Source organism: Tachypleus tridentatus, chromosome 1 (assembly GCF_004210375.1).
Source record: "Tachypleus tridentatus isolate NWPU-2018 chromosome 1, ASM421037v1, whole genome shotgun sequence".
Classification (NCBI taxonomy): Eukaryota; Metazoa; Arthropoda; class Merostomata; order Xiphosura; family Limulidae; genus Tachypleus; species Tachypleus tridentatus.
Window position 1 is genome coordinate 134,676,074 of NC_134825.1, and position 18,367 is coordinate 134,694,440.

Genomic DNA, 18,367 nt, shown 5'->3' on the forward strand with positions numbered 1-18,367 from the left:
TGATAAGAAATGGGAATTATTTAGAGCTTGAGATACAACAGTGGTATCTATAGTGTAAATAATTTTTATACATAGTTTGACTTGTTTTTAATATTTGATTTTGAAACAAGCAAAATGTGTGTTTCTGTTTATTGTCAGATTTTTTGCCAACAATCCACAGACATCTACTGTAGAAGAATCCTTACCCACTCATATAATAAAACCCTGACAGGGCTCTTGTTCATGATTTCTCACCCCCTTCAAACTACTTACCAGCTTTCAGCTGCTGTTATGGTGGACCTTGAAGGATCCTAACCGAATTGGAAGTAACGGTAATGATAAAACAAGTGTGGTATGGGTATTTCTGGTGTGTAGTGCAGACCACACCCCATCCAGTATATATCTAGATGCATCGTGGTCTCCAAGTTGCTGCTAGACACAAAACTCACTTACACTCTGTTTTTTCTATACTTACTCCTGCAAGGATATGACTCCACCTAATATGCTTATGAATTAATTGTTATTTCTTTATATCCAGCTTTGATGTTTTATTCAGTAACCTTACTTCCATGGCTGATGAGAGACTCATAAATTCTGTTTGTTGAATGGTGGTTTCATAACTTACTTGATAAGTATCTTCAGTTGTGTCCAATTTACTGACCTTCTTCCATAACTGGCATGACCTTTTGGTGTCTGATGGTCAAGGAGCTGTGCATGGATACTTTTCATATGTGCCCTTTCCTTATCCCTGTAGCAATTGATGGTCAAGGAGATGTGCACATGTGGTACTGTCTCATTGTTCCCAAACCTTAAATTACATAATGACCATTCATTGGTCCATCCACTATCTTGACTTGGGAATTTAGCTAATATGCATACATAGGTGAGGGATTGTATCAGAAGCTAACATTTTCCTTACCTGAAAATGTATTTCTAATAGATACATGCCTTCATACCTAGGAATACCTATATTCCTGGTGCACATGTATTGCTTGTCTTCTCAAAAAATGAATATTTTCATACAGGAATGTGGAGGGAGCATTTCTGCAAGAAACTGTATTGCTCTTCTACTGGTGGAGGGTTTTGTTGCATGATACATTATCATCCAGTAGTGTACTTTCACATGTTTTCACATTAATTTTAGGTGGGAGTTTCACAAGGCAGGTAGCATGCAGTCCTCTAAGTCAGAAAAGTGCAACTTTAAGAAGAAAATAGTTAATCTATGAATGGAGGTGAGTATCTATTAGAAATATATTTTTAAGTAAGGAAAATGTTATCCTCCTGATTTTTCATGCTTCTATATTGTTCTTCATCAGTCTGTTGTGAAATGTATATAAATAGTTTATTTCTAATCAGACTTCAGTAATTTTTTCTGCAATGTCAAAGTGATTTTATATTTTATGTTTGCAGTACAAGGAACGAGATAGCTTAGAATCTGTGTTTAAGTTTTGGCGAAATCCAGATTGTACCTTGTTTGATATATCAAAATATTGGTAAGTATTAGAGGTGTTGAAAGTATTTAAAATGTAGTAAAAATGGCTTTTGATAGTCTACTATTTATTAGAACAATTATGTTCAACTTTTTTTTTTCATTTTCTCATAATTTGTGTTTCAAATCAGAGTTATATGTTTCAGATTTATTTTTTGCTTGTCATAAATTACTGCTCAGGAAATTTTTGTTTCTTGTGTCAGAACTCATCAGGTGGGCTGATCTATGATATCCAAATTTATTTGTAATGTATCAAAACTTTAATGTCCTTGTTTTGAAAATCAAAAGTTTTTAAAGCACATAAGCTAATATGCCTAACACTTATCATTGCTTTGTACCTAATCATGAATATTAGACCTGTTGATTACCAGTGCTTTGTGAGCTCTCTGTTTTTAACACCTTAACTTTAAAGAATGGGTTTTATTTTAAATATTTAAATTTATTGAGAAGGGTTTTTGTTTGATGTATTTGAATATTGTTAGATTTAGCAACTGGTAGGTGTATTTCTAATCTTTTTAAGAAATAATTCTGTTTGATACAACTAAGTATTGATCACCAAAAATATTTCATTCATTTTCAGTTGAATGTTGGTGAGTAAAGATGTTGAAAGCATTAGCATTTATTTAATAAAGGTATAAATTAATAATAACATAATTATTAAATAAATATATTCTCTGACATAGCTCTGGTAAAATGTCTAATTTATCTAACTAGTGTGAACTGATAATGATGTTTGATGCTTTTAAGTTTTGGCACTGTCAAATGTTGGTTGGTTTTATAAAACAAAATCTAGGTGTTTGATACATCTGTGTTTTGATATAATGAAAAGGTATTTTTTATGTATTTCTATATTGGTAACAATAACTAATATTAAATGTGCTATGTTATGGTTGGATTGCCTGTGTGTTGTATCAACTCATTGAGGTGAACTCTGAACTACAACAGTAATGTGATGTTCACAAACACATTAGACATATCAAAAAGAGTTAGTTTTGTGTCAGTGGTACTTTTTTGAGAATTGACTGCTTCAGGAATCAGAGGTAAATAATGAAGTCAACTCTGATGGTTATAAAAACAGTTTGTTGGTTGAATAGTCTTTACTTAGATGTGAAAGAGGAAAATTCTGGTGGTACAAAGCTCTCTTCACAAAATGCCATATGAGGTAATGTTAGTAAAGGAATTATTTGACTGCTCTGATGATTGACCAATCATTAATACTTGTTGTATGGTTTATCACATTGCAGAAAACTACTGGATAATTCTGTTTGAAACTTGAAATGACCATTTTTAGAAATTATCTGACCCCTGTGAAATTAAATGTTTATATATATATAAGTATTTGTCTGAATTCTCAGCTATGAAAATTTTCTTTGTGACATTTTTTTAAACCTGTATAAAAATGTTTACCTTTATTGTATATTTCAATTAGTGATTTTTATATATTTCTACATTCTTGTAAGGTTATTCAATGAAGTTTTTATGTTATAGAACTGTATGTTTTACCTTTTTTGAGTAAAAAAACACCTCATTCAGTGTCATCATATTTACATTAATTTATGAGTAATGAAAACGTTTTACCATACTTATAATGAAACTTTTTAAATATTAATCTTTTGTATATGTAGTAACTGTTCCACCTGTTTTACACCCATGTGTATATTTTTTTACATTTCTTTTGGGGAAATTTCTTTTCACATTCAAGCTGTTACTTAGGCCAATTTGGCCAAATGTAAACATGACACAACAAACAGCAAACATCTTGATGAAAAAAAAACTTGATATGATGAAGTGCAAAATTATCTAATTAAGCCAAACAAAACTCAGTGTGATCTTGTTTTGCCAAAAAATGTTTATTATCTTATTATATTGCAGTAACATAATTCACATGAAATACAAAATGATAAAGTAAGTGTTTTGCAAGCTCAAAGATAAAACTAGGACTATAATTGTGGCAGAAATTGTTCACAAGTTTGCTTGTTTTTATTCTAGCAACATATCACCAAGCTAAGCTTTACACTTTGGGCTGACCTCTATGTGAGTCATCACTGAACTGGAATCTGTATTGTTTTATACTGTTAAAAAAATAAAAAAAAGACTTAAGTTTTTAGACTGTGTCTATGATTTGCCAAAACAGAGATATACAAAATTTACATAATATAATGACGACTAAAGCTGAGTAACAGTGACTGGCTATAGCCAATAAATCAGCACTTGTCTTGAAATTAGAATACTCAAATTGGTGCTATTTTTATCAAAATTATTTTGACTTTTTTTATAGGGGGCCATATTATGTTAAAAAAATTCAAATAATTTTACAAATGCTAAATATTTAATTCAAAATGAGCTAAAATCAGTATTAAAATGAAACATTGCAACTTTTGGAAAAATGTATGTGTAAAATTAATTGAGTGAACTTCAACTATGGAGTATTTACAAAGTGTGGGAAAAACAACAAGTTTGTTTTCAATACATTTTTTAAACTTAGTGATCCAGTGTTTGCCCTTATGCATCTATTAAGGTAAATACCCTGACATTTTAATTATAGTCGGCTCGGTAATCTTGGATTTCAAGCATTGAGGTTAAATGTTCTATTGAAGATTAGTAGAAATTTACTTTCATGACATATCTTTTGTTTTAACAACACAACATTCTGTTGTGTTATAGTAAATGATCATACTGTGAATCTGGTAGATATTTAATATTGTTTCTGAAAGGCAGTAAGGTGGATATTCACACCATAAAAATTTGATATGGGCATGTATATTTTGGCAGAATGGATTTCATTTTGGTAGAATAGAACTACATTAATTTTCATGTTTGTCAAGTGTAGCAGATTATGCAGCATGAAAGTTGGTCAGCCAGAAAACTTGTAGAGTGATGAACAGGAAGCCTAACACTGTTGATATAAATAAAGATTTTACTCCTTTGTTTTCTTCTGTACCCAAGACTTTCCTTTCTTGCCATGTTAATTTTGTGAAACAAATCTTTTTAAATTTAATATATATCTCAACTTGTTTTTTTTTCTCATAATATTGCAATATGATATATGTAAATAGACCCAACTATAAATTATGCTTGATTTATCTCAACTGTTTTGCTGACAAAGCAGAAATTGATGCAGTAAAATTTTTTGTTTTTAAATCTATTATTTCAAATGCATGATGTTCAAATAAACATGATGAAATCCTTATAGGTTTCAATAATTGGACCTAGGGTTTTGTTAGATGTATTTTAGTGTCATTTGCCAAAATTTTATTAATTCTATATGTCTTTTCTTAACATGAATATTTTAAATATATGAGCATTTTGATATCTGAAGTATCTCAATATTTTGCAGTTTATTCAGATAAAATAGCTTTTTCTGTGCTTGTTTTGTTCATTTTGTGTGTGCAGAAATTTTTTTTACTTAGCAGAATTGGTACTTTTTAATCTTTAAAATTACTGATAAGATCTGTTGACCTTTTTTAAAGAATTTCAGTAAGTTGCTTGTAATCAAATTGATATTTATTTACAAGTTCCTGTGATAGTGACTTTCTATGATTTGGGTTAGATATACACAACTGTTTTGGTTTAAGTTTAATGCAAGCATTATGATTTAGATAATTTATATAGTACTGCTGTCATTAAATTTTCTAGTAAAATTAACGATGAATCATATGCTGTGTAGTTCAGTTGTTATAAGTTAGTAGTTGTTTACAATAGTGAGCTGATTGTGTCATGTTGCTAGAACTTTCTGAATTTCTATTTGGTTTAATCAAATATTTATTGCATCAGAATATCTTGTATTACATAAAATATTCTAGACCATGTGATCATATCTTTAGTGATAAAGTGTATAGTGGTGAATGTTAAAGTGAAGTTATCTAAGACTATACTGTAATAACAGAGATAGAGGAGAATAATTTGTCTTGTCAAAGGATGTTCTGAAGTAAGTGAACCAGACTATATGAACTTTGCAAAAATATAGAGACAATTATTTAATGCTCTGGATACAACTGTGATAACAAATTATGTAACAACTTTTTGTATGTACATTTGACTTATTTTGAATATATTATTTTATAACAAATGAATTGTGTGCTGCCTGTTTATTGTTGAAATTTATCACCAACAAGTCACAGACACCTACTGCAAAGAATTCAGACCTATAAAATTTGACACTTTTAATGAACAGCATAAAACAAACATTTACATTTTGCAGAAAACAAGTTTACATTAAACAAAGGAATAAAAATTTAAAAAGAACATTCTGTTGTGATCTGATTAATTGTTGATATAGAGTTATCTGATAAAATGTAGCAAGTACATTTATTTTCTCTTAACTCTAAACTTTAGTCATGTTTACTTTAGTTAAAAAGAAACAAACTGCCAATTCCATGTTTGTTTTTAGATCTTAAATTTTACATAGTAAGCTCAACATTTACCCATTTTATATCTACAGGATCTTTAGTAAATTTCATTGTTACATTGTGTTCTCTCATGATTATCCATAAAATTAACTTATTTCACTTTTTCAAAATAATATCAATGTAAAAAGATTTATAATGAAAATTAAACTAGAATAAATTTATCTTTTAAGGGACTTGAGATTACGCCACCTTTTAGGTACTCGTTTTGACTCAAGAGATGGTGTGTTTGATTGGGATTATAACATGAAAATGCTGGATAAGGGTGTAAGTTTTTTATTAACATAAACTAGGATATTGTCCACAGAAATATATAATTTTTGGACAGAAATTATTATTATTATATACCTTTTGAATAGTATTTCCAGTTATTTAATGGTGACAAGATTTTGTGTGTGAAACAATATAATAGCATTACAAATTTTTGATTACTTGTGCCTTTAGCATTCTTCATATTTAAAAGAAGTAGTATTTTATATAATAATTTTAATAGAATTACAGTTTCAGGAGGAATAGTTTTGTTGAGTGCTGTTGATATAAAATTTATTCCATTTTAGTGATCACCAAATTCCTTTTGGATACATAATTTTTGCTCATCCTCAACTCTGTTATCTAAAATAAAATTAACAAAAATTAGTTATTTTCATTTAATCAAATACAGTACTTTTTTTTCTATAACATAGAAATTTACCTTTTGCTATTGTGGATGATCTTTAGAATTTTCAATGACAGCAGCTTGAGAACTATGACCTTAAAATAGTCAGTTTTGATAATTAGTTGACATAAGGATGAGCAACAAACATGGTGACTACTAAACAAAAACTCATTTTAAACCAGTAGAAATCAGAAATACCATTTCTCCTTAAATTGTGATCCTGTTAAAGTTTGTAATAAGAGTAAATTGTTTACATGTGTTTTGTTAAAAATATGTTTACATTTCTGCATAATTTCTTGTACATTGTATAAAATAATTTATGTGCTAAATTTATAACCATGAATTACTCAATTTTAAAAGTGGTATATATCAATAATTTTTTATGTGCTTGATATATTTCTTTGTATATCATAGTTTTAAACACATTAAAATATGTCTGAGCCATGGCTTATAGCACATGAGATAAACATGATTTATCGGTAACTTGTGTGAGTTTTTTGTGTAGTTTATAAACCCTTTAGATTATTGAAATAATATTTTACAACTCCTCAATTTCTTGGAATCAGTTTGTCATATTTGAGTTTTCTTTGTGTGAAAAATAAATTGAAAATAGACTTGGATGGAAAGGTTGATGCAGTTTAACTGTATTATAAAATAAAGAACCAGTTGTTTTACATTTCTGAATAATGACAATTATAAGATTTTTTTTAAATGAGTTTGTTATGGTATGTTATCAGAAGTGTAATGCTAAATTTTATATTGCTGGAACTCTTCCAAAATTTGTTAGATATGTGACATCACCTTCAAGGTAAAGGTCATGTATTAAAAATCTAATTTCTGTCATTTTTATCATTTTAAATAAGGAAAATATATTCATAACTAATTTTTGAGACTATTTACATTAACACTAAATTTAATATATATGCAATTACTGAAAGAAAGCACACAACTCAACTTCCTATAAATTAAGCAGACAGAAAAAAACAACTGGATACAACATAAATATCACTAATGCTAAAAATGTGTATGTTTTATTCATGCAGTATAATTGTAAAATGTATTTTGTTCAATGTTTTAATATTGTATTTGTATATCTTATTAACCACTTGATCTGTGACAAAACGTTTCATCATTTAACATTCTGACATGTGCTGTTGAATTGGAGTAGTAGCACAGTGCCTGACAGAGTGTGTACTAGCTGGGCACCTCAAAGCACCATACCAGTGAGCATGGGAGTTCACAAACAGATAAAGTGTTTACTGACACTCTTAGAAGTTGGTTATTAAAGACATTTAATATGAAGTGTAAATTGAATGACTTATGGTTTACACACATATTTTTGGTTTTTGAAGTGTTGAGACTGCTCCAGTTTGATCACTACACCCTTGTATGTTGCAACAGTATATTTTTAGCCAGCTGAGGGTACAAATATTGTAGTCAAAGTATATGGAAAGCAACATCATTGTTTACTAGTTTGTAATAAACTTAAATTAAAACTTGAGTAATAATTATGGTTAATTTTATGTCTTAAATTGTAATACAAGGGTGATATTATGTTTTAGGCATCAACAATCAGTTTACCAGAGTATAAGTACTGGAGAAACACGGGTATAGCTTTCAATCTGAGGGAAGGAGATTACAATGAGCCTAACAAAACTTTAGCTTCAGAGCATGTAAGTTGGAAAAAAAAATGCATTTTTTTAAAAATCAAAATAGAATGTATACTATTATTTTAAGTTAAATATATATACAAAATTTAATGTATTCACTCCTACTGGTAAATATCAAATATAGTAGCTTCTCTGACAGTATGTTGTTAAAGATTTACTTTGTCTAATGTAAATCGGGTTATTTGTGGTTATGTTTTATTCATGAATTTTCATAAAATTGATAACAGAGAGAGGTATTATCAGTCTGCAGTTACAATACATGAATGAATATATTATCCTTACAGCCCTTTCTTTCACCGTTGGTGGTGTACTGTCTGGTTCATGGGGAGGGGAGTCATCCATGTAGTTTTTACTCTGACTCATTGTCAGTTTTCTTCCCTGTGCTCTATGGTTTGTTTTGAGGTATTCTTTTTCTTTACCTAATGATGTATTATTGGAAGAACAATAATATGAATTTTGTTGCACATGCTTCATTCAGTGTAACAGTGTGCTACCATTTGTTATATAATGTATACAAATACTGCTTGTACAACTGTTAATAGTTCGTTTTTCTTTTAGTTGTATGTTTAAGGATAGACTTTTGAACACAGTTTCTGGGTTAATTGCCTCTTTTAGACTGAAAACATTGTGAATTATCTTGTTTACAGTTCTAGGGAATTTTCTAGTGTAATTTCAATGAACTACTGTATTGTGGAGTACTTTTGACAACAAGTTGTTCAACTTTATTCCCTATCTCTAGTGAGTAAATGGTAGCAAATTTGGAGTAGTAGTGTTATTCCTTGCCAAATACATATGTTTTGATACAGTTCATTACTCCTTAAGTAGTAGTAACTCATTGCAAATAATGTTTAGACATAGTTAATCATTGCTTCACATGTACGTATAGAAGATTCTATTAGACATAGTTAATTACTCTTTATCATTTACCAATTAAATTATAGGGTTTTGCCTTGTGTTATTGCTTCTTTCCATGCATAACTGCTGTTGTTTAGACATAGATACATACTTTTTAACATTTAGATGATAATGTTTAGATCCAGTCCATTACTCCATAACATGTAACACACAGACTGCATTGATTAATCATACTTCTATACTCCTAATGTCACATATAAGGTAATTTTCATCATAGTTCATTATTCCACAACATGTACACTTAGTGAATTATATTTAGTCATAGTTAATTACCACTTCATATGTACATAAGTAGATAACATTTTAATCTCGTCCCTTCCACACTAACATGTATGTACAGATAGAAGATAATATTTCAGTATCATTTATTATTTCTTAATTTGTAGCCCTTTAATGATGAGGTATATGGACATAGCTTATTACTTCATAGGAGGTAATGTTTCAACATAATTTTGAGCCTGTTTCTTTCAGGTGGGTTTCATAACCTTTCATGTTTCTGCTATCTTACTGACATGACTACGTCCTTCCTTTGAAATGGATTCTCACCTACTATTTTTCCATTGTTCTGTTTTCTACTTGTTCTCCTTTTATTGTCTTGGACACACCCTTCATTGCTAATCCTCTAGCTGGCGACATTCTGGGGTGATGAGATTGATGGCAGATCAATTGTATCAGCCCAGTCAGTTTCTTTCAACAGAATGAATGCTGCATCACAGAGTTTTCCATTGGATTTGCTCCCAGTTAAGAACACTAATGATTAAGATTTATTTTTTGTTTTTTCTGGCTTACATAAGTTACTGGTCAATATTGTTTGTGCTGCATGTATACAGGATGTTTTATCATTATACCTACATCATTCTATACTCATATAGGTTCTGCTTATCTAATACATTGGCAGCCAGGGAAGAGGATAAGTTCTTCTCACCAGTTTATCTGATTGATATTTCTCACTTTTATAACTGATCAGATCCTAATCATTTGTTATGTCCAGTGAGGGATTTGAAGTGTTATGTTTCCCACACTAATGCCTTTAGAGACACTAGACAACAAATTTTTATTATTTGTGATCCATCAGTTCCCAGAACTTATCCACAGTTACTTTGCTGAGGTGGATAGTAAAATTTATTGATTTTGTTTATTTTGTTACATCTCATCAGATTTGTAAAATTTCTATGATCTTTGTGGCCCAATTTAATTGCCTATTGGAGGACAATGTGAAGATGGGTATGTGAACCTCCTCCATAACTTTTATCTCACATTACTTGCATCATATGTTGATATTTTCCTCTGAGAGTTTTTGATTACCTCCTGTAGCAATCTATAACTACATTCTCCCTCAGTGTGGATTCCTGTACGTGGTGAGGGGACCTCCTAGGGAAGGTTTTGTTCTTTCAGTTTACCTCCTCTGAGATCTAAACATTCACCCACATGTTTGCCATGCATGGCAACCTGTGAAAGGGAGAAGAGGATCTTGGTGGTTGTGGGGTCCAACCCTAACACAACACTTTGGCCTTGAATTCCTGTAGAAGGAGGCCTTGGGGTGCATGTTCTCAACAGGTGTTATAGACATTGTATCTGATGATGATGTTTGGATATAGTGCTCATGAAACTCTGGCATTGCTGCAGTGTCCTTGTTTGGCATTGTAGTGCATACCCTCATAGGGCTTCATGGTGGGTGGGGTCAGTGGGTACCAAAAAATTATTTATTATGGATCCTCCAAATAAAAACTTCAATAGTGAAAAAGTAGTCCAATTTTCAATATCTGTAACACCTGTACCTCATTTTCCTATACTACATTCTTTTTAAAACAAACCTTTATGGCTGATGTCTCCCTTTTTCATTCAGAAGGGATTAGAGGGACTAGCTGGCTCTCCAAAGTCAGTAAAGAAGCTTTGCTCTGGTGACATATTGGTGGAAACATCAACATCTCAACACAGGAACTCCTCTTGCATTCAAAGGCAATTGGGGACATACCTGTTGAGGTTACACCCGATGCTACTTTGAATTCATCAAAAGGAGTTATTCTTGAGAGGAATTTGAAGAACAATCCCGAGTCAAAGATTCTCACTGGTTTTTCTACCCAAGGGATTTCTGCAGTAAGGTGTATCTCCACTTGCAAAGATGGAATTACAATGCCGACCAATATCCTCCTTCTGACATTTATATCACCATGTCCACCTGCCAACATCAAGGCAGGTTATCTTAATTGCAAGGTACAGCCATACATTCCAAACCCTCTCAGATGTTTCCAGTATCAGCGGTTTTGTCACTCAAAGACATCATGTTGTGGTTCCTTGACGTATGCTCATTGTAGTGGCAAGGAACACCATGCTTATGAGTAAGAAATGGACCCTCGTTGTGTCAATTGCAATAGCTTTCCCCTGTCCTACTTTCATTCTTTCCCTAAATGGTTTGAAGAAAAGATTCAGAGTAATACTTACCCTGAGGCTCAAAAGTTGCTGTCCATCACTTTATCTCAGACGTATGCTGCTGCTGATTCGTTCCACTACTACAGTGGGAGTGCAGATGGATCTCTCTGTGCCTCCAAAAGAATCATTCTCAAACCAAATGAAAAGTCTTTTGCCTCTACATTTAAAAAAGTTGTGGAATCAATTTCAACACCCATCTCTGTCCCTAACACACATTTCAGCAAACTCCAAGATACACTTCCTTTGGTTCCAGGTACAGGCATTTTCTCGGTATATCTTCTTCTCTCACCCCAAGATGCAAAATATCATTCGTTCACATCCTCAGTCACTGGAATCCTCTTCCAACAGCAAATATCTGCCAAATCGACCCAGGGAGGTCTATGGAGGTTGACAGACCTCCCTTGAATAAAGACAATAAAGAAAAAAGGCGTGGTCATAAACAGAAGCTCTCTCCACCCAATTCGCCTACACAGAAATAAAAATGGTAACCTTGATACAATGGAACTGTTGAGGTTTATGTTCGAATCTGGATGACATAAAAACACTGATTGCTTCCTACCATTCTGTATGTCTTTCCCTACAGGAAACATTTCTGAAGCCTGCCGATACAGTCACCTTTCGTTAGTTTTCTCTGTACGGAAATGACAGGCTGTGTGATGGACTAGTGCATGGAGGGGTGACACTGTTGGTTGATGAGCATGTTCCCACCCTGTCTTTGCCACTTGACACACCCTTGGAGGCCGTAGCCATTCTCATTTCCTTGGTTCTTACCATCATTGTTTGTTCTCTCTACCTGTTGCCTGGAGAGACCTTGATGCTTTCATTGAACAGTTGCCATATCCCTTTTTAATCTTAGGGACTTTAATGGACATCATCCTCTCTAGAGGAGTGTTGATATTGATGGGAGGGGTTGCTCCATAGAGTGTATGCTTTCTGATCACAACCTTTCTCTTTTCAATAGTGGTTCTTATACTTGTTTTTATGCACCTAGTCAGTCCTTTACTGCTATTGATCTCTCAATTTGCTATCCTTTGCTCTACTCCCAATTTTCATGGAGGGTTGACAATAATCCATGAAGCAGTGATCATTTTCCTATAATTTTCAGAGAGACTGACTATGGTCGATGCCACCTGACCCACATGCCCCAGTGGAAGCTGGATCAAACAAACTCACCCTCATTCATTGCTCTCACAGTACTTTATCCTGCCATTGTCTGTAAGCCATCAATAGACAACTGTGTGGCAGCAGTAACTGACTGTATTTACAGGCAGCTGCTCAATGTATTCCTAAAACCTTGACATGTTTTCCATGATATTCTCATCCATGGTAGAATCCTGCCTTCCACATGGCACAGAAGGCTCAAAAATGGGCCTGGAATACTTTTCGTAGGTATCCCACACTCTCTCATCACATTGCTTTCCAGCAGGCCTGTGCAAATGCTTAGTGGGTAAGATGTCAAAGCCAGAAGGAGTCACCGATACTCTAGGTGAAAGCTTTTGCTGGGTATTTAGCACTTCTGCTTCTTCGTCCACTTTCTTAGTCATCAAGACTTGGGCAGAGTGATCACCTATTTCATTTTAAGCCGATTGTCTCTATGACTATAATCGTTCCTTTACACTGGTTGAACTCAAAATAGCCCTTCATTGGTCTGGCAGTACATCAGTTGGACCTGATGATGCACTCTATGAAATGCTACTCTTGCTATTCTTTTGATTGTTTTAACCATATCTGGTAGGAAAATGTTTTTACTGATACCTGGTGCCAGGCTTTTGTCCTAACTTTCTCTAAGCCTGGGAAGGATACCAAGATTCCTTCAAACTACCATCCAATTGCTTTGACGAGCTGTCTCTGTAAGACCTCAGAGAGGATAGTTAATGTTCGTCTTATTTGGTTCATCGAATCAAACAACCTCCTCTCTCCCACCCAGTGTGGGTTCTGACAACAGTGCTCCACCGTGGACCACCTGATTTGACTTGAAACATCAATCAAAGAAGCCTTTCTCAAACAATATTGAGAAGGCTTATAATACAACATGGAGGTATGGCATTTTACAAGACCTCCATATATATGGGTTATGTGACCATTTGCCCATTTTTATTGAAAATGGTTTAATGGACAGGCAATTCCAAGTTCACATGGGTTTGACACTTTCCTATTCTTTTTTACAGGAACTTGGAGTCCCTCAGGGCTGTGTTTGAGTGTCACATTTTTTAGTATAAAGATTAATGCCATCAGTGAATAACTCTATCTTACTTATAGAGCAAATGTGCTCTATGTCAACGACTTTCACATCTCATTTAAGTCGTCAAACATGAGGTTTGTTGAGCAGCAGTTACAGACTGCCCTCAATCTTTTACTGAAGTGGACCACAGCAAATGGCTTTAACTTCTCTCTCTCTAAAACAATGTACAAATTTTCATGCACTTTTGCTGCCAATGGGGTATTCACCCTGATCCTGAACTCCATACTGGTGAAGTTATGCTACCTGTGGTCCCTGAGACAAAGTTCTTGGGGCTTATCATGGACTGTAAACTGACCTTTATACTACACATCAAACAGCTATGGGTCAAATATACAAGATCACTGAACATTCTTCGTGTCTTCTCTTCCATCACTCGGGGAGTGGATCTATGTTCTATGCTGAAGATATATCTTGCTCTTATTCAATCGAAACTAGACTATGAATCACTGGTCTGTGGCTCTGTCAGGCCTTAGCCTTAAAGATGCTGGACCTCATTCATCATCAAGGACTTCAGCTCTGCACTTCCCCAACTCATGAACCTTCTTTGCACCTCTGCCATTTGTCAACTGTCTTTACTGTATTCCTTGAAACTTCATTCCTTACCAAAGCATCCCACCTGCAGTTGTGTTTTCCTTCCTCAGTGGGCCATACTTTTTCAGAATAGATGATCTGCCATTGCTTATTTTGGCCTTCATATTCAGATGCAGTTGGATGAATTGAGTCTGTCCTTGGATAACATTGCTGTATTCACTAGTTAGCCCATCTCACCATGGCTTCTTACAGTCCCAAATGTGACCTATCTTTAAGTCATCTGAGAAAAGCAGATACTCCCAATTGGAAATACTGTCTGTTATTTGCTGAACATCTTTCAAACCATCCTTCCATTCCTATTTATACATATGATTTGAAATCAGGTGACTTTGTGGGCTCTGCCATGGTTTTTTGTGGTTCAGTAGTTGCACACAGAATCCCTTCTACAGCTTCTGTGTTTACTGATGAATTTTATGTCAGTTCTCTTGCTCTAAATCACATAGAAGCTAAGCAGTACTCAAATTGCACTATTTATACTAGCTTGCTTAGTTCTCTACTGGCCCTGAAATCGTGTCACATTAGTTCACACCCTGTTCTCACCGATATTCAAAACTGACTGGCTCATTTCTCTTTAAAATCTTCTTCTATCCAGGTAGACCAGGTCACATTGGTATTCACGGGAACGAGCTTGCCAACATCTCAGCCAAATCTGTCTGCTCTGGCACTGTCATTGCTATGCCTGTTCCATACATGGACTATTGTCTTGTATTCAAGGCTCAGCTCCATGCCAGTTGGCAGTCGACTTTGAGTGAGCAACGTGAAAACAAACTTTTCCAAATAAAACCCTTTATTGGACTTTTGCTGTCTTGTTTCCATAAGGATCAGAAAGAGGAAGTTTTTCCAACTAGAGTATGCATTGGTCACAGTTTTTTAACTCATCATTTTCTTTTATCTGGGACTGATGCACCAATGTATTGTCTGTGTAACTCAGGTCACAATAAGCCACATTTTACTGTCTTGTCATTGTTACGACTCAACGACGGCTCCATTTTAATCATGTTCTGTCCCAAGGTTTATCTGTAATGTTAGACAGTGTTATTGGCGACCTTAGAAATGTTTTTAGGTTTTTAAAGGCCATTAATCTTTTTAATACCATTTAAGTTTTTTAATTTATACATTAGACCCTTTTTTAATGTGATTCCCTTTTAAGAATAAAAGTACATCTAGTTTGATTTGAAACTTTAAAATGGCCATAATGTCAAATAACTCGAAACCAGGACTGGAAAGGCCACCTTCGGGTGACTAATGCTGCTGTTTGAACTACCCGTTAGTCAACCTGGCGAGTTATAATAATTAAATTTTTGCTACAAGTCTTTAAAAATTTTATTACTTTACTTTTTGAAAATGGCTATAATATCAAATAACTCAAAACCAGAACTGGAAACGTCAGTTTTAGGTGACTAAAGGTGGTTTTTGAACTTACATGTTAGTCTTCCTGGCAAGTTATGATAATTACAATTATGCTGCAGAATGTCTCTTACTGCTGTAGACTAGATGTAAAAATTGTATTTAATGCTATTTATGTTTTTAATTCAAAAATTAAACTTTGTTTTGTTTTACCTTAATTTTCTTTTATGAATTTTACTAATTTTACTTTAATTTTAACTTTTTACTGGATGTTTGGCACAGATAGCCTTGTTGCTTTGTTCCATAAAACACCCAACCAACCAACCAATCTGAACTACATCCACTATATCATAAAGAAGTGTGTGTATCTTTATTACTATTATTGTCTTTTATTTTATTTTCTGTTCATTGTCTCTTACCTCTTTTTCACAGGATCATACTCTGTTGTCAGTGTTGCCCAATCAGGTCTCCTTTAATCAAAAGAATTCAGCCCTAGTAACCATTAACACAATATACTTTATCTAGTTTGCGACAGTCTCTGTAGAAATGTTGGACCACCATTCATGGACTGTCACGAGTGAAGAAGATTCTACCTATTTCTGCCAATGAATGGATCAAGTACATTTACATTGGTTTGCTTTTGAAATTTTAGGAAACTGTTTGACCTATTTCACTATTTCATGATCCTTGTTCCTCAGGGCTCCACAACACACATTACTTCTCCCCCTCTCATATTCTACTTGTGGAACTAGGGAGCCCTTACCACACCCATTTTTTTAGTCACTGGAATGTTGGTCAGAGATTATTTTTGAAGAGTGTTTGAGTCAATCTCCTCCACATTTTGAGAAGAACCCAGAATCCTGAATATTTTTTTTCCAGATGTTGATATGAGAGGGGCCAACCTATGCAGAAGCTTACTCATAATACTGGCTCAGGTGTGATGTTCAGCTATCCAGTTGGGTTGAATATAGCCCTCCTGTATAATTAATATTGGTTCAATATATTGTTCATGGAAGAAGGTCTATTGTCTCTCTTAATTCTGAATGCAGAGTATTCCCATCCTTGGTCCTTGGTCAAGCACAGTTTGTTCCATGTTCTCCCCATAATTCCAGTGACAATTGGAATCTTTCCTCCCCAAATGATTGAAAAGTGAGTATGAATTTAATGTGGCATATAGAATCCATTCATTTTGAGCTTGAGGTGTTGTCTTTCGGATTTCTTTTGGCTGAGGAGAGGGTATATCTGTTTTGTTGTTGTTTACCTTATCATTATGGTTCCAATATCTCAGAATTCACCACTAGATAGCAACAGGTTGGGATCCACTTACAAGTATATATATATATGTATATTGTAATCCAAATACTCTAGCCACAACAGGGGGACTTGGAAACCATCACCCTGTAATTCCAACCCCAAAGAATGGAGTCTTGGCTGTCTGGTTGAGGCCAATGGTGATAATGGATCATGTCAAATTCAACCTCTTGTGCATGAATTAGGTTCCAGGTGAAGAGTGTACCTGTTATGAATGTACTATCTTACTAGGGTGCTAATCTTCTTTTGTCATCCCCACATTTTATGCAAATGCATTCTCTATGGATAATGCCCTCACCAACTTATCAGTGTGAATTCCAGCTTTAGTGTAAGATGAGATAAATATATTTTGGAAGTTAAGATTTTCCTAAATTTAAAGTATATTTCCAATGATAATTACCTCCTTTCACACTCTCCCACCCTTCCTCCCCACTAAGAACTGGTGTTAGAGACTGTGGATTGGGCCAGATTATAAAAGTGATTCTATTATCGGAATGAGGTGCTTATGTACAGTACTAGGATAAAGGATGCATTGACATAGATGGAGAGTTTCATGAGACAGATATTTCCAAGAGCAGTTAAGTGAAGAATAAAAGCACAAATCTTGCTTCATTCACATTAGCAAACTGCTTTGTGCAGCTGATCCACCTTATTTATCTTGATGTTCCCAATAACCTTAACCATGTATTTTAAGTTAGATCTCATTACAATTGCCATTTGGTGATGCTTTTACCTCCTGATCTCTGTACCTTTCAGTGGATATCTTACTGATCAGCATGGAAATTAACTACATATTTTTTATATTAACTTCATAATATCTATGTATCTTCAATTTTAGGATTTCATTTACCACTCATGGTCCTTTTGTTAGGCTCAAAGGCATCATTTCCAGTGAGTTTTTGTCTAATCTGACCAGCATTCATTTTTAACTATTTCCAATCAGCCTGGGATTGTGAATGATTTTAAATTCAAAACAAATATTACAAAACAAGATACAGTTATTAAGTATGGTCTCTTTTGGTGATCAGTGGTAAGTTTACAAACTTTCAACACAGCAGGTAGTCTAATATGGTTCTTTTCTAAAACAAACAACAACTCTTCTTATATATCAGCAATTTATAGTTGTATTTAGCCATCTAAGCAGGACATTCTTATGTTCTTTAACCTGTGCATATATCCTAGTGAACCCAAGTCTTTCAATTTATCTATATTTCTCAACACTCTTTTTCACAAATATAGAGACTTGATTGGAAATTATTTATTTATTTAAAACGAATGTTGTCTCTTCTTCTGTGAGACCCTATCTATAGATTTGTGCAGTTAGGGTGAGTG

At 33.7% G+C, this 18,367-nt stretch overlaps 1 protein-coding gene across 2 annotated transcripts in view; it reads left to right on the forward strand.

The window, feature by feature from the left end:
• Dnaaf3 (Dynein axonemal assembly factor 3) overlaps positions 1 to 18,367 on the forward strand; it is a 62,761-nt gene that overhangs the window by 18,082 nt on the left and 26,312 nt on the right. The window contains exons 2-5 of one of the 2 annotated variants that reach the window (XM_076453177.1): positions 1,124 to 1,211; positions 1,390 to 1,472; positions 6,048 to 6,141; positions 8,092 to 8,202. In XM_076453177.1, the coding sequence (XP_076309292.1) occupies positions 1,206 to 1,211; positions 1,390 to 1,472; positions 6,048 to 6,141; positions 8,092 to 8,202 (294 nt within the window). In that variant the 5' untranslated portion in view covers positions 1,124 to 1,205. The remainder of the gene's footprint in view (positions 1 to 1,123; positions 1,212 to 1,389; positions 1,473 to 6,047; positions 6,142 to 8,091; positions 8,203 to 18,367) is intronic. The other variant, XM_076453167.1, reaches the window with a different exon arrangement.